The sequence below is a fragment of the Mangifera indica genome, chromosome 17 (assembly GCF_011075055.1).
Source record: "Mangifera indica cultivar Alphonso chromosome 17, CATAS_Mindica_2.1, whole genome shotgun sequence".
Lineage (NCBI taxonomy): Eukaryota > Viridiplantae > Streptophyta > Magnoliopsida > Sapindales > Anacardiaceae > Mangifera > Mangifera indica.
Genome location: NC_058153.1, coordinates 6,346,447 through 6,369,338, shown reverse-complemented (window position 1 = coordinate 6,369,338; position 22,892 = coordinate 6,346,447). Strand labels below are relative to the sequence as shown.

General features: G+C 31.5%; 1 protein-coding gene and 1 pseudogene across 2 annotated transcripts; one reads left to right on the top strand and one right to left on the bottom strand.

The window, feature by feature from the left end:
* Window positions 1-3,484: 3,484 nt before the first annotated feature.
* On the bottom strand, window positions 3,485-12,923 carry LOC123200811 (probable serine/threonine-protein kinase PBL17). Of its 2 annotated transcripts, none has more exons than XM_044616197.1 (6): window positions 12,536-12,923; window positions 11,429-11,751; window positions 10,224-10,362; window positions 9,047-9,183; window positions 5,007-5,130; window positions 3,485-4,314 (listed from the first exon to the last, which is right to left on the bottom strand). In XM_044616197.1, exons 1-6 carry the CDS (start codon window positions 12,618-12,620, stop codon window positions 3,860-3,862), a joined length of 1,263 nt encoding a protein of 420 aa, XP_044472132.1. In that variant the 5' UTR covers window positions 12,621-12,923; the 3' UTR covers window positions 3,485-3,859. The 2 variants fall into 2 exon arrangements, with proteins under 2 accessions (XP_044472132.1, XP_044472131.1); XM_044616196.1 differs by having other exon boundaries at window positions 12,530-12,920.
* Window positions 12,924-19,676: 6,753 nt separating this feature from the next.
* LOC123200894 lies at window positions 19,677-20,175 on the top strand (annotated as a pseudogene).
* The last annotated feature ends 2,717 nt before the right edge of the window (window positions 20,176-22,892 follow it).

The window sequence follows — 22,892 nt, the reverse complement described above, 5'->3', positions numbered from 1 at the left end:
GGCATAGAATTATTTAAGATGAATCTGATTTAGTATTCAAATATATGATTTTGAGTTTGGAGAAGTCTTTTGGACTCAAAGTGCAAGTTATTGCATCCATTTACTGACCAAATTGTAGTAATCATGAGATGTTTGAATGTTATGAAAATTGTAAATATTAAATTTTATCCAATTGGACAAGGATAAAAATGTATATAAATAATTTGGCCTATGCAAGACCGTGCATGATCTACACATGAGTGTGCATTAACCTTGAATAAGGATTATCTATGGATCTTATATGCCTCAAAATCTAGATAATCATGAATTTTACAGATAAGATAAACATCAGGTGCATGATCATGCATCCTTATGATGGTCATGCATGGCCTTTATATATATATGTGTGTGTGTGTGTGTGTGTGTATTTTTGTATGTATGTATAAAAGAGAAGTGATTTCACAATTTTTTGTCTTATACACATTTAGCAAGTTCGTGCATATTGAACACATCCCTATTCATAGACATTCTAGTAGATATTTTTTATTCGTTCAAGCTTCTGTTCATTCGTACATTGTGTGGATGCCAACATGTGGCTCTATACTTGGGATTCAGAGTGATTGCAACCACTTTTATCACTGTCATAGACAAAGGAGCTCCCCACGTAGGTATGATTCCTTAACACACGCTATAGATGTATTAATTAATATGTTTGTAATACGATTTCTATGAACAGATCTAGTTGGGTTTATGGTGTTTTATGTTTAAATATAAATTTTTTTAATTATATATTCGATGTGCTTGTTTATTTTACACCAATAAATACTTACATAAGCATGATTGGAATTGTAAGCTGAAAAATAGACTTGAAATAATATGAGCTTAAGAATGAAAATAAAAATATTGAACTTGCCTTTCAAATGAAGAACGGTTGTTTATATAAGAACTTATTGTCGTAGATTTATGCTACTTGCTAAATCAAATTATAATCTATCTATCTACTTACACCAGAAATATTAAAAAAAGACAAAGTATTATCGGTGTTATACAAAACTTAAATTTGCCAAGTGTCACTCAAATATTTATAAACATTATGACAAAGTATATGTTCATGGTTTGCCGATTAAGATTTTACAATCTCTCCATTTGGCAAACCAATGATCAAAGGCAGCAAACAAGATAAAAATTTTACCCTTCATAAATTCAGCCTATGTAAGATTCTGCAAAAATTCATACTCAAATAATAATCTCATAAATTTAGCTTTTATCAATACATTCAAAAAATTTTGTATTTTAATCATCACCCCAGCAGAATGTTAGGTGTCAATCAAAATTTCATCAAAATCCTGCATGCATAATAACATATTCAAAATTCACAATTCTGAGGTTTCAACATTTCAAAACAAAATCATATTCTTCCAAACAAAGTAAGTTGTGCTCAATAGACACATCCAAATAATACAAATCATATTAAATTCATCAACACAAGTAGTTCAAATAGTTTGGCAAAATATTAAGCAACTAAAAGTTTAGCTTAGCAACAAACATTCTAATTGTTCAACAGAATAAAAATTCAAATAGTTTCAGCACAATAAAAATAGTTAGCGACAAACTTCATCAAGGTTCATGTAAAAGACAGGTCATGTAAAACACCCCTTGGAAGCAAGTTTTCCTTCAACCATCCTACAAGCAACCTACACCTTTTGTTGCCTTTTCAAATAAAAATTACTCCCTCTTTTTGTCAGCAGGTTTGACAAAGTCATTTGTTTCTGTTTGACTTACGAACAAGATTATATATCTTTTTTGGATGGGGATTTCGAAAAGCAGTCGTCTTGTATCTTCTTCGTGGAGTTCTTTCTAGTATATTAAAAACATGTATGAGTCTAATTAATATAAATTAAACGATTAAGTCAAATGTGTAAATACACATAGTAAAAAGCTGAGTACGTAATAAAACTGTTAGGGTTTTGATGAAAATTCACACTTTTTTATAACCCTAGTCATTTTTCCCCTTGTAGTATCACTCTAGCGACTAGTGAGAGAAAAATTTTGATCTCAATTTTTTTCTCTTCTCTCTCCTTCCTCACTTACTTTTATGGCAAATGCTAGTATGCATGTGTCCTTTGTCACTGTACAGTCCATGTGTACAAGTAGAGTCTCATAGGAAGCGTTATTTCATTCAAGACATATTCGGGATGAATTAAAAAAAGAGTAGTCAAACGCAGATATAACTGTTTCTATCACCCTTATTACATGTATAACAAACCCTTGATCCTAGGGCAAAGGTTTCTTATGAGAAATTTTTAATTTGGCACTGCCTCACGTTACTTGAAGTGATTTAATTTCTTGAAAACCCTGCAAAGTGTTGTAGCAGCAGGAATGAATAGCATCCAGGATGCTCTCAGAAGCATGATTGGACAACACGCCAAGCTGCTGTTGTTGCATTAGCTGAAATTGCTTCAAGTTGTGGATCGTTCTTGGGAAGTTTCAAGGTTCATGCATTTCTTCAATTGAATCATGTCACTTTGACAGGGTTGGATTTTTCTTATAGGCCAATATTTGGAGTTTCACTTTCTTATGAATAATTAATCTGGGTTGTGTATTGGCTTCTTTATGTTTTTGCAGGTAAGACAAGGAGACAGTGCTGCATGCCTTGCAGTACTTGAGAGTTCTTCCAGGGACTGACATTCTTGAAACTTTCAAAGCTGGATCTTCTATAAAAGGTTTGGTCCCTGATGCATGCTAGTCCAATCTGTCAAGAAGTTCTGTTCATATTAGTTTTGTGTGTTTTTGATATTGATATTGGTTTTCATGGTCAATACATTATTCTTACCATCCAGTATAATGCATCATTGTAGTTATAAATTATTTAGAGGAGAAATAAACTACATATATATACTTTTGAATATATAATTGAGTATACAAATAAAATATTATCATGTAATTAAATAATTTTAAATTAAAAATAAAATAATACTTAATTACTATTTAGAGTATACGGCTTACAAGGTTGTATTACCAATTCAATGTTTGGTGGGCAACAATTTTTTTTTTTTTTTAAAAGGGTTTGGTGGGCAATATTGCACTTCACTTGTAAGGCTAAAGGCTAAAATGCGTTGTCAATTTAGAACTTCCTAAATTCTTTAATTTTAAATTTTTATTATTATTTATTTAAATATTTAAATAAATATAATCTTTAATAAATTGAGTTCAATGTTGCACCAAACAAGCGATAACACTAAATTTAATCCATTTCAATTGTGTATAATTACTTGAATTCATACAAACAATAAGGTTCGTAAAAGCTCTATTCATGCAATGGAACTTCATAAAAGCTCTTTCAATTTGTAAATAATAATTTGATAAGATAAAATATTGATTTGCCGTTCATAACACTGTAGAAAATGTCATTTGTATTGTACAAAATTATTGTTACAAAGATTTAAAAATTGGAACAATCTTAGAAAAAAGAAAACCTAGTACTAGTCCAGACAGAACCCATCTCTCAGTTTAAGTTCATTTTTATTGTTTGTAATAAAAATATTACAACAGCAGAATGCTTAACCTCAAAAATCATACAAAAGGGTGGGGGCAAATTTGGGACGTGTAAGCGGATAATACAAGAGGACAATTCGATAAACATAAAAAACCTATGCAAAAGCTTAAACTCTTTTACAGTAAGTAGATTTTCAGACCACCCATGGCACAGACCTGTTGAAATATCTTTTACAGTGGCAACTTCAACTTCAATCCATACTTTATGGTACAAAATCAACTTCTTGCCAAAGCTAATTTCTCACTGGTTGTTTCGACCTTGGCAAGAGAATCGGAGGGGATGTAAAGATTACAATCATTTGAAGGCTCACTCGTACTCCTTCCATTAGCAGGATTGTTCCTTTTCCGTGCCTCTATTACTATCAATACAGGACTCACTGCGCTCCACTTTAGAACTTTGAGTAGAGTGTTTTGGAACTTCATACAGGGTTACACAGCCACCATTTTGAAGCAATGCTTCTTCGGCATTTCCCTCCGGTGCTTGAACACTCTCGAGTAATTCAACTACTTGGTTCATGGCAGGCCTCCCTTTGGGGTTTTGACTAAGGCATTTGTATGCCAAATTGGCCACTTTCATTGCAGTTTTAACCAAGTACTGTCCTTCCATTCTAGGGTCTAAAATCCTTAACAGCTTCTTATTATGGTTTAAAAGTCGGCGTGCCCACTCAACAAGATTTTGTTCTCGACTAGGTCTGCTCTTGTCCACTGCTTTCCTTCCTAGAAGCATCTCAAGTAGCACAACCCCAAAACCATAAACATCACTTCGTGCTGTCAAGTGTCCTAACAAAATTACAAAACATCAATTTAGCTCATAACTTGCTATTATTTCTAACAGTAACGGTCATCTGTCAACTAGGAAATAGTACTAAATACATATTGGTTTGTTTCAACTTGGAAATATTCAACATAGATATCACAGATCCAAGGCTTCAAATGTTCTTTTTCTCCATAAACAAGAAGACAACATTTTTTCTTTTTCTTCCCTATTTTCTGAAGGCAGGTACTAGAAATTGTTTTCTCCTAGCCAGAATGCTGAGCAGCTTTGTTCCCAAAATAGCTAATTTGTCCATTCCTGTCTCAGCATCTTTTGACAATCTTTGAAGACAATATTAGTAAATTGTGCTTGGCCTTAGACAGGTAATGCTATAATTGTGTTGAGTTGTATAAATCGTCTAATAAATAGTTTGTGTTACGGTTGAACCCTCTCAAGTTTCAAACCACAAATTGTGGAATGAAGCAGTTAATTAATTGTGTTTTCTCCACCTGTTTTTATTAAATAAGTATAAATCTTTAAAAATTCTAGAATTAAAATCATATGTTCTTGGAATTACAACTCTATGTTTCCATAATTATTAAAGAATGGGTTGACATTTGTAATTGCTATGAGTTCCCTATTTTTGTTCTCTGCTGGGCAATAATCTATATTTGAGAAATGAAAAAAAAAGCAACACAATTGACAGTAAATGACTCACCAGTCATCACATACTCAGGAGCAGCATAACCATATGTGCCCATTACTCGTGTTGACACATGGGTCTGGTCGCCCATAGGCCCATCCTTTGCAAGGCCAAAGTCGGAAAGTTTTGCATTAAAATCCTGAAGATCACATTCAATTATCAGCAGCAGAAACTGACAGGGCTTCCTCAATAGGAGAGAATCATATATAACAGAACAAAAGGTCAAGATACATAACCAAGGTCTTTGACTTTTTTTGTCAAAAGATGAACTAACAAATTTGTCAAAGTTAGAGCTTTCATACTGTGTCTTCAAGTCTGTTAGAGTAATAATAAAATTCTGAGTTGAGAATTTGTCACTAGAAGAACTGCATTTTTCAGCCAGTCCATGATTCGCTTCACCATAGGAGCCCCATAAGCTACACTTCACTCACACAGGAGACTAAAATGCAGGGCAGTGCTCACACATAAACACAACAATATGATACCGAGATAACGATACAAGAAAAGGGCTTCCTAACTTTACTTTATCTGATAGTTTTAAAGAATAGTAGTTTCAGGCCAACTGAAACCAGCATTTGTTTTCCATTACTTGGTTCTTTCATCTGAAATCCTTTTCACTTTAACTTTTCATCTCAGAACCTTCTGGTAAAGGTGATGACATCATTGGCATGGCAGTAATGACTTTTTGTTTGTTATTCAATAGAAACGGTAAGACCCACTGTCATATGCTACTTTTATTTTCCCAATTTATGAAGGGCCTTATAATATGTTAGGACCTTGGTACATTGGAATAGATAGAGCTCTAACAATTCAACCAAGGAAGTGTGCTCCAGGAAGAAGTTGGATGTCCACATGCCTATCTTGGATTGGTAGAGAAAAGAATAAAAGGGGAAGCTGTGGAAAGTATGGAAAAGAGAAGAAAGTTGTGTTGTGGTTTTGGGAAAGCCTTCTGCCTTTTTGGGCCAGCACTGGCACTCTCGAATTCGCCAGAAACTCTGGTTTATTTTTGCTTTTGTTTGCATTTTTCATCAATCGTGTTAGCAATCCAATTGAGTTGATACGGTACTCCTCTCATTCAATCAAAATAATCAATTGTATGGATTAAAAATTGGTAAGGACTTTATCAAATTGGTATCAGAGAGCACGATTCTCAGGATGAAAAGAATCAACATCATCAAGGACAACAATGGACAATGGAGGTTTGTCCAGCGACTAAAATGGTGAGAAATCTGAGAATAGCATGAGAACAGAATTAGCCCTGCTGTGAAAGCAAGGAAGACTCGAATCATGACTGTAAACACAAAGTCATGGCTATCCTTATTGTTAAGGGAGACAATTAAGATGGTAAAGGCATCCTAATCGTACTCGACGGAGAAACAAAGAGGAAAGAAGTTGAGTTGGTTGATTCTGATGTCTTGGAGGGAAATCCAACATTATTTGAAAACCCGTTGGTGGAAAACGACCATCAGAATGAAGAAAAAGCAGATTCCAATGAGTTCAGGTTGTCAAAATCTGTGTATTCATGAGGAGATCTACTTCAACTAATGACAAGAATAGAACGAGCAATGAATGTGGAAAGAAAAATAAAACAAAGAGAAGAATAAATTGGGAAAGTAATGGAGATGAATTAGTTTGACAAAATTGACGCTGAAAACATAAAAAAGAAGAAAGAGGTCAAAGAAAGAAAGAGATCAAGAGAATTGTTAAAATGCAACCTGAACCTATCAAGCAACTTAACTCTTATCAAAATCAAGTAAACAATCCTTTTTCACACCCCAATCCATCTAAACAAAACCTTCCTATTTCAAAGTCCCAAACTCAAACCCAACATAAAAGTAGCCCAAAAGTCCTTCCAACCTAACCTAATCTCAATTTTTATAAACCCCATCCAACATTCAACAACACAAGCCTAGTTTACCAAAAAGCAAAACCTAACCTTCACCTATCTCAACTCAACTATTTACAAAACACTAACCTATTTATTAATCAAACCCAAGCCACTTCTTTCACCCAACCCAAAGCTATCTTAATACCCGGTCCAAAAGTTATTTTACATTAACCATCCCATCAACCAAACATCAAGTTACTAAGCTAATAAATTAAGCCCAGATATAAGGCCTAACCCAAAACCCAATTAGCTAACACCAAGCCCAGTACTACTCATACCCCAACCTAAACCCACTCTTTCAACTCATTTAATCAAAACAAAATCCAACTCACAGTACTTGAATCACACCCAACCCAATTACAAAAATAATTCACATTTACCTCAAACAATTCCTACCCAAGTCCAACAAGATTATCCAAATAATTCCAACCTTACCCAGTCCAACATCTCAAATCTCTCCAACTCAAATCCCCCTTTATACAACTCATTCCTTCTTCCCCAAATCAACTTTTTTTTTTTTTTTTGCACCACTCAAGCAACCCCACACTTTCAACCTTCACAAACACAAGGCTTCTCAACTTTCAATATTTCCCACACTTTCTCTAAAATATCCATCTCTTTCTTTTTCAACGACTGTTCTTTCAACATCTCTCATCAATAGACACGTTAGATATGGGTCTCTACTTGCATTTTATGTATTTGATAAATTGTTAGAAGGTGAAGTTCTAGTTAAAGATATATCCATTTGGAACTCAATGATAGATGGGTACTTTAGATTTGGTTATGATAAAGGGAATACCTCAACTTTTTCCAATGCAAATGTCATGTATAAAGTCCAACGCTCCCACATTAAGTAGTTTACTTAGTGTGTGTAATAATGGTGATTTGGGATATAATGAAGGCAGATTCATGGTGATATTGCCACAAGCATTAGGAATGTTAGCTTGTTTTTGGATGTTGCAATAATTAGTATGTACTTCATTTTGAGTTGGTTAAAATATGGTTGGTATGTGTTTAAAATGTTGAGTAATAAGACTAGTGAGGTAGCGTGTAAGGTGATGATTGGCGGATGTTGTGAGAAAGGATTATGGGATTCTACCTTGAAATTGTACTCTTTACGGAAGAATGAGGATGTCAAATCTATGTCAACTTTGTATTCTGCTGCTTTGATTGCTTGTGGGAATGGTGAACAAGTGCATAGTCAAGATGCTTACAAGCTGGGGCAGCTATTCGATTTCTTTCAAACATTGTCATTTTAGATTCACCATTTGATTGAAGGTGGCTTTCTCTATGCAATTAAGGAAGGGCAATTTAAGATTCTACAATAAGATGATTCTTATGGTGTTCCCTTAGTGTCCTCCTGATGAGAACTCATATTAGAATTCTCTTCTAGACATATGTTTTGGCCTTCTTCAAAAGTGTCCTTGTAACACAATTAATGTAAAGTTTCATCATCTCCACTTTGAAGACAAGATGACTCTCACTAGGTGAGGTAATGTTAGGACCTTTGTACAATGGAATTGGTAAAACTTTGATGATTTAACCAACAAGTGTGCTCCAAGAAGAATTTGGATGTCCAAGAAGTTGCCTTGGATTGGTAGAGAAAAGAATAAAAGGAAAGGGGTAGAAAGCATGGAAAAGAAAAGAAAATTGTGTTGTGGTTTTGGGAAAGGCTTCTGTCTTTTTGGGAGAGCATTGACAATGTACAGTTTCATCATCTCCACCTTGAAGACAAGATGACCCTCGTTAGGCAGAGTAATGTTAGGACCTTGGTACAATAGAATTAATAGAGCTCTGATGATTTAACCAACAAAGTGTGCTCAAGAAGAATCTGGACGTCCACAAAGTTGTCTCGGATTGGTAGGGAAAAGAATAAAAGGGAAGGTGTAGAAAGCATGGAAAAGAGAAGAAAATTGTGTTGTGGTTTGGGGGAAGGCTTCTGCCTTTTTGGGAGAGCATTGACACTCACGAATTGCCCAGAAACTTTGGTTTATCTTTGCTTCTGTTTGCATTTTTCATCAATCGTGTAGGAAATCTTGTTGAGTAGATACTGTAGTCCTCTCATTCAATCAATATAATCAATTGGTTGAGACTTTATCATAATATAATGTACTTGATTGCTAGAAAGCAATGTATAAACCACAAAAATAGAAAAAAGAAAACTAACCAAATCCAGCAAGATGTTTGATGTTTTGAAATCGCGATATATGATAGATCTCTCTGCACCATGAAGAAAAGCCAGTCCTTTTGCTACATCTAAAGCAATCTTCATTCTTTTTGACCAAGTCAAAGTGCAACCAACTCCTACAAGCCAAAGGAAAACAGAATCACCAAGGAACAGTAGATTTGTTCTGAGTATAAATTAAAAACAAGGATAGTTTCTGTCGCTATAAATTTATTATTTACATACCTACGCAGAAAATAGACATGCATATTTTGATATTTTAATCACCATAAGCATAACCATCCACTAAAAGTTTCAAGTTAGAAAAAAACAATGTCAAGGGGCAATCATAATTTACATTTTAATACTATTGCTCTAATGATTATAGACTCAATAACTAACACAGCTGAACATTAATTTTTTATTATTAACTTAACAGTCCATCACACACTTACAAATACTTTTGCATGACATGGTTCGTATTTGCTTTATAGTTCTACTATATACCATAAACATTCTCCTGCAGAATAACAAATAAAGCAAACAAAATCATATTTCTATTGTGTTTGTGCCTCCTGAGTTTTTCAAAGAGAAAAATCCATTCAAAATATTTTGGAATTAAGTTCAACATCTACTGCCCAACATAAACTAATAATAATGAAACTCACAGAAACATTCTTTAGAAATCAGTCCTAATTTCAGAACACTTCTTTTCACTTAATTCACTGAGATTGGAAGATTATATTGGTTTAAGCTTATGTTCTTTTTTTCCATTTTGTTCTCTTTGTTCTGGTGGCAAACTTCTGGTCTTTTTACATGTATCTTTCCTTTTAATTATGATACGTGGTCCCATGTTTCTTTTCAGAAAAATAAATACATCCTGAAATCCTATTCCTTCTGTTCTAAAGCTTTTTTATTAAAAAAACAATAAAAGAATTCAAAGCCCTAATCAATCATTAAAAAATTATTACTTGCTGACAGAAGTTGAACAAATACTTGGAACATGATGGCTATAATTCAAAAAATTGAATGATAGTAGACCAGGCTAGAGCCTAATTTAAGATAATAGTATCAAACAAAACATAAAAGCTCTAATGCTTAAAGAATGAATGCCAGGGAAACAATTATTACTCAGCCTCAAAGAAAGCTTAATTTCTTCAAAATAAAACCAGCCACTTACTGCGGCGAAGAAGATGTTTCTCCAGGCTACCACTTTCCATATATTCATAGACTAATATCCTGTGCTCATCCTCACAGCAGTACCCAATGAGTTTTACAAGATTTGGGTGACTAAGTTGTCCTAAATAGTTGACTTCAGCCTGAAAAACAAACAATGATTTGCACCTAAGCAATTAATATTTTTCCCAAATGAAAATTGATGCAAATATTTAGTTCTATTTCTAGTCTATGGCAGAAAATATAACATCATTATTATTAAACTTTTGAAACACCATTGGCTCGACATAATTTCTCACTTTCTTATTATTGGGTGATTCTACACATTTCCATGAGTATGGTTTTGACCATAAGAAGAAAGAAAGACTGTCCAACAGACCAGTTATATATCAGTCCATCAACGCTAACTACAATAAATCAATATTCCTCATTCATCTCAGTATCAGAAAATATAATGGTCTTTTTTCATTTTAAACATTGACTCACTTTGTGAAATTCTATTTCAGCCTATATATTGTAATTTGGTCTATTTCACGTAAATGCACAAGAGGGAATGGACACAAATTAATATGTATATAAATAATTTTAGGGTACACATTTCCATGAAAATGCATAGTTTTGAGATTTATATTAAAGAAAAAATTTAAACCAAATTAACTGTCCACAAAAATTCAAATGCTTTTCAGTCTCAGTTCAAACTACTGCATAGGGGGTAGTCAACACAAAAGATAAAATATTTACAATTTCCTTTGACAGAAGAATCTCCTAAAATATGATGAGAATGATCAACAATTCAACATGGCCAGTGAGATGGGAAATGTTTTTATTTATTTTGCAGAAATTCCTTCTGGATGCTTGGTTTGCAATAGGACACTACTACCAAACTCTAAGAAACCTATTAGTATGATATCTCAGGTTGGGTGTGAAAGCTTAGCCAAAACAGAAGTTAGCAATAATCAATAACTCTAAGGCTTGTGCTCTAAAACATTAAACATACTCTTTTGCGGGCATATCACACAGTAGAGACATTTCATATTGATTGTTAGCCTCCTCTTTCTACAAATTATATTTTTTAAAAAAAAAATTACTTCTATTAGCCAAAGGGCACAAACAAAAGATCTTCACAACCATTAATAGCAGAACCTAATTAATAGGAACAAGAGAACATAATTCAAAGAAATAAAAAGATAAAAAAGGTAAGACATATACCAGCCACTCTCTGTCACCTTGAAAACCTTCGCGATTAAGCTCTTTAATGGCAACCTGTGTTATTGGGTAACCTGGCCTCACACTCTCGTCTATAACTCCTTTATATACAATTCCAAATCCTCCCTCTCCAAGAATAAAGTCCTGTCTGAAGGACTTGGTGGCCGATCTCATCTCCTCATATGTAAACATATCAACATTAGTATATCCCGGATTTTGGCGGAGTTCATTGACATTCTTAGGAGTCATTGTACCACTGCTATAACTTTTCATCCCTATTGATTCTTGCCTTGCTGATTCAGTTTTTGTAGAAACAGAACCATTCCCTACTCAACAGTAAATAAAAACTTGATATTACATCTTACTTATAGTTAATTCAATCAAACAATTGTAATTCAATTGTTACAACTAACTAATCCATACAAAATTCATCACTATTCCTAATCATTCATAAGTTTTAAACAATTTAGTTACAACAATTAGACAATCTGCATGCTATTGATCAAATTAAAACATCAATAACAAACATCCAAAGGAAAACAATAAATGGTTCAGAAACAGAGCCATTGCCTACTCTACAGTAAACTAAACTTGAGATTACATCGTACTTACAGTTACTCTTCAATAAGACAAAATACAATGATAATTTAATTAATGACAACTAACTCATCTGTACCAGATTTATCACTATAGTTTTGAACAATTGGGCTGAAATAATTAGCCAATGTGCATAATGTTGAGATCAAATCATAACATCAAGCAAATAAAAAACTATCAGAAGCTACACGATAATTTTGCTACCGTCCAGTAACGAGCATTTTAGCAGTTTATTCAGTAATACAAGACATAATGATAATTCAATAGTTACAACTAAGTCATCCCTACCAAATTTATCGCTACTACTAATCATTTATAAGTTTCCAAAATTCGGCTATGATTATTACTCAATCCACATTATGTCAGTCAAATTAAAACATCACAAATAAGATAAATGGCTACATTACAATTCTTGCCGTCCATTAACTAGCATCAGAGCAATGATTTTCTTAAAAAAATGAAAGAATACAAAACAAGAAAATATATAAAATATATTTTAAAAAAAACCTTGACCATTGGGCCTAACAATAGAAGATTGTGGTTGTTGCCGTTGTTGTTCATGTTGAATTTGATGTTCAATACTAAAGCAAATCCCCATGAGTCTAAGATTTACATTGTATCTTCACATTATCAAATTAAACATCAAAACACCATTTCCATCTTAAAACACTACTTCCATTTCTAAATTTGGCCCTCGATCCGATCTCGATGCGCCCCCAATCTCAAACGGATCGTCGCCGGGAATTCTAGAAATCAAAATTCCCAACAAAAGAATAAAGGCACCACTCTCCAACCAAAATGTACACTAATTTTTTTTAATTATTTATTTAAATTTAAGAAGAGAGAAAGAAAGTTGAGGCTGTAGAGAGAGAAAGATAAGTGTCACTGATTGGTTTAGAGGAATAGCCGCCAAAAAAGTCAAATCAACAACTCTCCCGTCATGGTATATGACTTTTTTTTTTACTTTATTGCCCTTCATTCTTTTCCCTTATTACACTCTTACCACTTTCTTTTCTTCTCCCTTGGATTTGGGGTCAAAATTTCCGCATGTCGGTTGCGTGGCGCCAATGATTTCTCTCTTTTCAATTATTGTTTTTTTTTTTTTCCAATATTTTAGAATGGTTATTAAAAAATAACCATGTTTTGAAAGCATAAGAATAATGAGGAATTTATGGATTAAATCATTTAGTCAATGATTGCAAATTGGTGAGAAGTAAATAATCAAAATTTTGGTCATTATCTCCCATTTTCAATATTTTACTCTAGCTTCTTTAAACTAACATATCAAAAATCTAAGACCAAATCAAACATATTCACCATCCATATCTTACAAAATTAAAAGTTTTTTGATCATTTTATTCATCTTTTCCATCACATTCCTTTGCTATTGCAATTCGTCGTCAGCATTACACTTAGTAATTATTATTGAGCATGTTTTTAAAGTTTTCAATCGGATTTCAAGTAAAAATGAAGAAAAATGTTAGTTTTTATGTCCTATTACAATCACGTTGCATATTTATTCTAAAATATTGCACTAATGTTGATTATTTTGAATTTATGTTTGAAGCTTTATATTTTGGGTTTCAAGATAAAATTTATGGCTTTATAGTTGTTTAGATAATTAAGTTGTAAATTTTTTTGTGATTACGGGTAGAGAGTATGTTTAGACCAAGTTGAATAATTTTTTATTTAAAATTTGAAGTTCAGCATATACGTAAACAGTTTTTACATATACACCAACTTTGAAACAATGAGTTTAGTGATATAATCGAAAGATAGAGAGTTTTAGAATAACTTTCCATGTAACACTAGAATGTGTAAATTGCGATGTATGAGAATTATTAGAAACTATTAAGGATAATGCAGATATATAAGCTAGGAGGTTCCCTGTAATTTTATGTGATAGTGCTAGAAAGTAAAATTTGAGGCTTCATGTGCAAATTACATGAGATAAAGGCACCAAGAGGTGAGTGTTATCAAGGGAAATTGTAATAAATCTCTATAGTTCATATTTATATCAATTATGCTCCCATATTCAAAGTTTGGCATGAAGGGGTATGTTCAAATTTCAAAATCTAAAGGGGCCAAAATTAGAGCTATTAAGGTAAATAAAATCAAACTTTGTAGTTTATATATCTATTAATTATCCTTATATTCAAAGTTTTATTGTGGGTCTATGCAATTTTTTAATAGTTAAGAGAGTCATATAAAATTTTTCATATCCTCATATAAAACTTTAAAACAGTTTAGCATAGGGTAAAGTAAGATTTTGAATATATAAAAGTAAGATTTTAAACTTTTGAAGGTTTCCTAATATTATACATGTTAGTGTAAATTTTTTAATAATAGAGTGAGACTAAACGAAAATAACTGTTTTTCATATTTTAATAATTACTCATAAGTATATAGATAAATTTGAATTTGTTTATTTTTAGGTACTACTAAGTATTTTTTTAAATTTGTTCATTGAATATAGTATTTGAACAAAAAAGATCTCAAGGTTTTGCCATACAACCAGAGCATGCCCTTGAAAAGTTTCAGGTTATTCACCACTTCAAAGCACAAGTTACATTTCAGGTCTAAAAGAAGGTTGTTAATGAGCGAGGATGAGGCTAAACAACTATCAGTGGATGTTGTTCAAAAAGACGCGTTTGGGGTCATTCCTCAAATGTGATATCATCATATTCAATAATTTATTGATGCATGTAATACTATTGAAGGGGATTATCAATAGGATCCATAAGGGAACCACAAGGGAAGAGTTATGGTTCAAACTTAATAGGGTTATTGTTTGCTTCAATCGATTTGAAATCACCTTGATCACAAGGCTACGATTTAGCCATGATACCAATATATTGAAGTACATTCCAACTTTATCAGAACATAGAAAATGTATACTTTCCAAATAAATTGATTGTGAGATACAATGACTTGATCGATGTTTATGAGTCCAAGGCATGGAGTATTGTATTGTCTGCATGTTTTAATATTGGGTGTAGAGAATCAAAAAGCTATCAACCTTGATATGTTTTAATTTGCTAATATCCTTCCACATTGTAATGAATACTTATAGGGTGTTCTCGTGTAGGATATGACCACAAACTCATTGAGCAAGGCAATAACTTTCCATTACGATGAGGTGGTGCATATTTATGCAAAGAAATAGAAGGTTATACAATCTCATGAGTTTCTTGTTGGCATTCCAAATACGAATTGATTACATATTTCCACTAACTTCATTTTTTTTTATTGTCTAAGCCATGTTGATTCTGGTTTACAAGTGTGGATATACGACACAGTGCACAACCTTGAGGAATTAGTGGAGCTGAAGTCACCTTCAAGTGTCTCCTATATGATTAAATGGAAGGCAACTAATCAAATTCCATAGAGTTAGAGAAAGTTTACAAAGGTTTAATTGTAAGTTAGTTAAGACCATTAGTCTATGGTTTATGATTTTTTTTTATACTTATCTTAATAAATTTATTGACAGGATGACATAACTGTGGTCATAGTTCTTACTCCACGTTAGAGAAAAGTGAACTAGTTTTGATGTCTTATGGAGTTTTTAGGCAAACCAATGTCATTGGTTGATGTTCCAATGTCGTTGTCAATGAGCAACAATTAGTGGCTAAATAGTTAACTGTCATACAGTCCTTCACCACAAAAAAGGTCAACCGATAAAAACATAACTCAAATCATATTATCTAAAGTTTATGATGGGTAATGTCATTACTATTGTCCAAAAGCTATTACATCATTGATTTGAAAGTGTTCAACACATTATTCATGTAAGTAACTAATTTACATCATTGATTTTATACCTTTTTTGTGAAGTTATAGTATTTTTAAATTCTTGATGGTCTTATGGTGCATTGACAGTACTAAGATGATAAGATCAATGTCGAGTTTCGCGTTCTCATTCTACAACATCATTCATTATGCCAAACAGATGTGACATAGATTGATGATGCATCAATTTAAATTATACCCAACTTACTCACGTATGATCGTGAACATGAGGAGTGGACCCTGTTCATGATAAAGGGGCATATGACTATTCATAGAGAGATCAAACAACCATGTATGATGACAAGGCATAAATGATCATGAATAGAAAGCCATAAAAGTTCATGATAAGTAAGAGCACATGCCTGTTCATGAGTAACACATCGTCATGCATAAAGAAAAGATGAACAAACATTCATAAAAGTTGGACAATTGTTCAAAGAGTTATCTTGTAAGATATTTAGGAATGAGTGAAATATGTTGAACTACTGAGATGTGCTCGAGAGAGATAAGGCATAATTATCAACAACATATACATGATATGTGAAAGATAGAGCTAGAGATGAGTTTGATATAGGCTCAAGATTGTGAAAACATATCCTAGATTTATGAGTATGAGAAATATTTTTTTAAGTTAGATTGATATATGTTTTTTGATATTAGAGTGATGTAACATAAAGATCCTGTAAAACACATATGAGACCTAGAGATCCCTAGAGTGATAATTGAATCACCCATGATAACATGACCTTCTCGTAGATATGAGGATATTTTTTTAAAAGGCTATGTGATAGGGTACCCGTGGCATAGGTTATGCATCTATAGAAAAGTGTTGTATCCATAAAGAAGACGTGTTATTCATCGTAGGCACCTATAGAAAGGTGTTATGAGAGAGAAACTATATATTGGTGTCCATAGAAAGATGTTGGGACAAGTTCACACATATTGTGAATTGCATAACCTAATAGATTGAGTCATATGGTTAGGATGTCGAATCTTTACCTCAACCTAGAGAAAAAAGAAAAATGAATATAAATCCCTTCGCCACTGAGATTGAATGTTATACATGTGAGGCATTTTATCTCATCGAAGATATGGTGGAGATGAACCTTAGATGGCGATAGAGATAAAGTCTAGGTATACGAGATAGATTAGGAAAAGGGAAGAATGGAATTTGATTGATTGTATGATAAATACTCGTACTTATTGAGTGTTTTATCATTTACTCATTTCTGTTTAATTTTTAAGATAAGAAATGAATTGGTGGAAGTGTGGTGACAGTTCAACTTAGGTCAAGGCATAAAGGGACTTTTTAGATGAATTCATGTTTTTTTATGTTATTTATATTTGGTTTTAGTACACATACTTGGGTAATGTTTCTTTTATTATGTTTTTTGACACTTTGGATATTGATTTCTACATTATTAATATAAAGGGTATTTAGATAATTTTGAGTAATTGTGCATGATAATTGCCTATTTATTATATGTATAAGTAAGTAGCACTTTCTTCATAAGGGTAGAACTTCTAAAGTGAGACATTATACAAATTGTCTTTTTCAAGTTTTTTGCATTATAAACTTGAGCTCACTCCTTGCTAATCTCTAATCTCTAAATTATTGTTTGCTTGAACAATCTTAAAGACTAACTTTAAATAGAATTTTTGACTACATAACATAATCCAATTTTATCCGCTAACAAACTTCTCTCAAAATCCCAAATAAAAAGCTAGAAAACTTCGTCATAACTCATAGTAGTTAATTTGAGAAAATTAGACTATTATGAAGAAGTTAAAGTCCATTTATATACCTTTAGTAAGAACAAGCTCCCTCAAACAACTACAAATTCTTATCACACCTAAGTAACCAAGGGCGTGTTTGGTAAGGAATAAAACAGTACTCTAATCATCTATATTTTTATTACTTAGATTTTTTTTTTTTTAGTTATAGAGGTAAAAAAGATTTCAATAATATTTTATTATTAAGTTGATGTGACAAACAATATAAAGGCAATTTGATTACCATTTCAACCTTAGATATTTTAATATTATTAATGTAATCTTATTTTTTTTATAATTTTACCCTTAGTTATAATAATTTTAGAACAAAAATGTCCTCATTTTCAATTAAAATAGCACACATGTCAAATACCAATTTTGATCTAAGAACTATTTTATTTGGAACAAAATTACCTTTCAATTAACATTAAACTTCCCTTATATAAGGCTAAATAAACCATAATAAAATTCAATACCATCGCATTCATATTATGTAGTCTACAGTTTCACCATAGCTAAGGTTTCAACAAAGATACGATTTCAACAAATCATCTCTCTCCAAGTCGCAACAACAACCTTAGAAATTCATCTCTCATCTTAACTTCTTTAATGTGTTAGAAACTTACTATTAGATGTCATATTAGAGTAACATATTGGATAAATATTTTGGATTGACATTTTAATAGGATTATACTATTTGTGCGATATCGAATACACCAATGGAAAGGTCTTTTGACACCATATAGAAGGCAAAGATACCATTTAAATGAATGAAGACAAGGTCACCAACCTAGTACTCCAAAAAAGTTATTTAATATGAAACACTATCAAGAAAGATATTACATTGAGAGATGTTTTGGAATACTAAAAGCTAGATAGGTTATTTTGAGGAAAAAAATCCTTTCACCCAATGAAAACATAATGTTGAATCATTTCCGTTGGTTGCCCTTTACATAGTTACATTAGAATTGAGATGTCTATCAACCCTATTGAAAGTGAGGTTGGTGACATGGTCAATAATTAAGAGGAAGACAATGAAGTTGAAGTAATCAAGCGTATGGAACCAAGTGATGGTTGGAATGCATGACGAGATAATCTTGCTCAAGAAATGTTCAATGATTGGATGAGTGTACTATAGGGAATTTACAACCTTTAGGCAACGAAATAATGATTAAAATTTTTTAATTAATAAATAAGCATACCGTACAAACTCCTTTTGGATCATCCTTATAGGATAACTAAATCACAACTATGTTATTTACACTTATGAGGTGTTTATAGAATATACTTGTGTAGAGACAATTTCTTTCACTTTCATTAATTATGACAAATCACAAAATTGCTCCCAGAACTAAGTGTACGTTTGAACCTCAATATTTTTATGCACATATAATGTGCGACTACTTCTTTCTTCCATGAGAAGAAAATTATTTCCGTAAGAAAGTAAAAAGATGTGCCACACATATTTCATAGGTGGCGGCTAGGGTTCTACACATGTTAATGTGCGCTACTAGCTTTTATGTATAAATCTTACACATAATTACATCATATATATATATATATATATATATATATATATATATATATATATATATATATTTATACATAATTTATTTTACTTTTTCTTTTAACTTATGTCCCATATAATATTATAAACTAGGTTAAATTTAGAGCAATATTATATATATTCACTTTGAATACACAGATGAGTATACACTTATATATGTCATCATATGATTAGAAGTTATTTATTCTTATTTTAAAATCACACAATTACATGATGACATATATATTATTTTAATATTATTATTAAATGACAGTTTTACCTTTGTATTTAACAAAAAATTTAATAGCAGTTTAAGAATATGTGAGTGTTTGGGTTTTTCATCCGCCATAGTTTTTTTTTTTTTAGATTGAGTTAAAACTTGGGTGGGAAATAGGCCTTTACCCTAAGTTTGACACAACCCAACAATAAGGAAATAAGTTTGACCCAAATAAAATGACAAGAGGAAAGGAAAAAGATAAAGGTGGTGGGCTTAAAAGGCAGTGGACTAAGTAGAAGGATGCAATATTAATTGAATGTTTTCTCATTATGAAGGAGAGTCTACATTGGAGAGCAGATAACAAGACTTTTAAAGTTGGGCATCTAGTGTAGCTGGAAAAGATGATAGAGGAGAGACTTCCATCCAGTAGATTGAAAGTTTCCCCTCACATTGAATCTAGAGAAAAATATGGAGAAAACAACATAATTCCATAAAATAAGATGATTAAGAATATAAGTGGCTTTGGATGGAATGATGAAGAGAAATGTATTACTACTTTGAAAGATGTGTTTGATGATTGGGTTAGGTTAAGACTGAATCTTTCTTATTTGAAACTTATTTTCTAATACATCTATTATGACTCATTTTAAATTTTGGTTATTTAATTTTTTGTAAAGTCATCCTAATGTTAAGTGTTTAAGGCACAAACCTTTCCCACATTATGACTCGTTAGTTATAGTGTTTGGAAAAGATAGGAACATCGATGCAAGAGCTAAGAAAGTTGTTGATATTGTAAAGGAACTCGATACTGAGAATCTTAAAAAATAATGAGGATATAATGAGAGTTGATGTTGAACTTAATAGTGACAATAATGCTCATGAGAAAGAAGTAGTTGGAGCAAATGTCAAATAATAAATGTTGGTCCAAATTAGAATATTGTAAATAGCAAGAAGAAGAAAAGAAATAATAAGATCTTCTCAGCATTGGTTGAAAAAATTGGTAAGTTTGGGAAATCTTATAAAGCAGTTCAACAAGAAATACATAAAATTTCCTCTTATTTCAAAAAGAGATTCAAGAAAAAGATAGAAGAATGATGTTGTTTAATGCTTTATTGGAATTGGATGGTTTTAGTGGCAAAAGTTGCTCGATGTTAGAGAGCATATTATTAAGGAAGAACATAAGATTGATTAATTATTTCTTTGGATTGCCTATGGATTTTAAGAAGAAGTATATCATTAAGCAACCAGCCGAATGTCATGTGTATCATCCCTTTTTTGATACATAAAACAATCATCTCTAAAGATGTAGATATCCTAACATCTTCTGACGTGTAAATAACTAAAATCATGTTGTCTAAAGTTTGGTAATATCCATGATCTTTTGTTGTGTTTTTTTTAAGACAAAATCGGTTTAAGTTATGTAATTTCACTTGATATCTATATTTTATGGGCTGGTATGTCTAATGCAATGAATTAGTTGAAGGAAAAGTTGGAAGGTAACCCGATTTGCAGCTTTTCATAATAAGACTTGGTTAAGTCTATTAAATTTCTTTCTCTTGCTAATTATATGTTTGCTAACTGTTAATATTTCCCATATCTTGTTGTGTTTTTGTTGGTCAATAGTGTTTATTATGTAGTGACTTGTATACCAATCCATATGTTCTTGGTTTTGGATCATTACAAACTTTGTGATTAGCAAGACCTCAACTTAAAATGCAATCCTTGTGCGTTTGATTATCAATTTAGAATTATTCTTGCACTCAATTTGAAGTATTCTCTTCAACAACTTTAAAACCACAATTACTAAACAAGGTTTGTTTTTAGTATCAATAAATTATACATTTTGTCTTAGTGATGTTTCTCTCTATTCATACATTTTCATGACTTCTTAATTATATGTTTTGGGATATTGAGATTGAAAAGTCTGTTATGATGGAGAAGTCTAATGTCAATGTCAATGTAAATGCATTTCAACTTTGTGTGAAACAAGGCCAATCAACTTTAGTTACCCCTACAAAGGAGACAAATAAAGGTTTGTACTTTCTTTCAAACCTTTATCAAATTATTATTGTGATTGTCCAAACTATCTATTCCTTTAAGTCAAATGAGAAAGGAAATGAAAAATTTGGACAAGTGATCAATAACACATTGGAAAAAGTTGTTGTTCACCACTTTATAGTATGTTATTATCCCAAGAGGGTTTTTTTTTTTTTCCTTACACGAAGTAATTGTTTTTATGTGGTGCTTTTGTTGTCACATTCAGGGGGATATTTATCTATTGTAAATTTTTAATTTTTTTTATGTTTAATCGTATATAAGACCTTGACAATTCAAAATAAATATGAGAACAACAAAACTATGTTTATACACTTTTAATACATAAATAATATGTCATTATATAATTAAATGATTTTAAATTTAAAATAAAGTAATATCTAATTATATAATGATACATCATTTGTATATAAAAAATATGTACAAATAACAATACTCAATATGGGATTGAAACGTTTCGGTTTCCAAAGCAGCTCAAAACTAGTACGAAATATTTTAGGGTCATTTCAATAATTTAAAGAAAATAGAAAATGAGTTTTTGTAACAAAAAGATGTTTCTCGCACATAAAAAGGGAACAAAAATTGTTTCTCTAATATTATGAAATTAAACATCACTAAAGCTAACATATTCTCTCTATTGTTGTTAGCCTATCATGCATCCTCTCCATCTCTAATGACTTAAATTTGGACCATCATTGGTATCGCATAGTCTCAACAAGCACATCTCTGGCTTCATTAGATTTGTTGCTTATTTATACACAAATTTGAGTTTAGAGTTTAATAGTTTTCTCTGTATAGTTTACAATGGTTCACCTTTAATTTGTTTCCACTGTGAACGTTGTTTCTTTATGTTTTCATTTTAGTAGTGCAAATTAATCATTGTGACATGAATTTGCATTATGGATATGAATAATTAGACTTAATAATGAGGAGAAGAGAACTACCATCCATCTTTGAGTGCTAAGTTGTAAATGTTGCTTAAATTGTTGTATTTTTTATTTTATAAAATACAAGTTACTATATTTTTAATAAAAAAAATAATATTTATAAAAAAAAACTTATATTTTTAATATTTATATATTTCTCCGCGTTTCTATTTCTATTTCCAACTTTTTTAGAAAATGTGTTTTAACTTTCCATTTCCATGCTACCTAGTGTTGAATTCTTTCAAATTTCAAGTCTATCATAAGATTTCATTATATAAATTGCAGCTTCATTTGTGATACCAAGTTGTGGTTTTATTTTTATTTTTTTAATATTGTTTGAAAAATATTTACAAAATGCAAGAAAAATACTTACTAATTTTTTTAAGTATATTTTGAAATTAATTAATTCTGAGATTTAATTTTAAAAAATTCATACATATTATTAATATGAGAAATATTTTATAACATACACAAGAAAAATATTTTCAAACATTACAAAAATTAATCTAACCGAATACAATATTAATTTATAGTTAATAATCTTTTTAAAGGTATTTAGGTGAA

Coding starts and splice junctions, on each gene's coding strand:
- LOC123200811 (XM_044616196.1), bottom strand. CDS start 12,620: ATGGGGATTTGCTTTAGTATTGAACATCAAATTCAACATGAACAACAA. Junction 9,184..10,223: donor GAAACATCTTCTTCGCCGCA/GTAAGTGGCTGG, acceptor TTTGGCTTGTAG/GAGTTGGTTGCACTTTGACT. Junction 5,131..9,046: donor CAAACATCTTGCTGGATTTG/GTTAGTTTTCTT, acceptor TGTGATCTTCAG/GATTTTAATGCAAAACTTTC.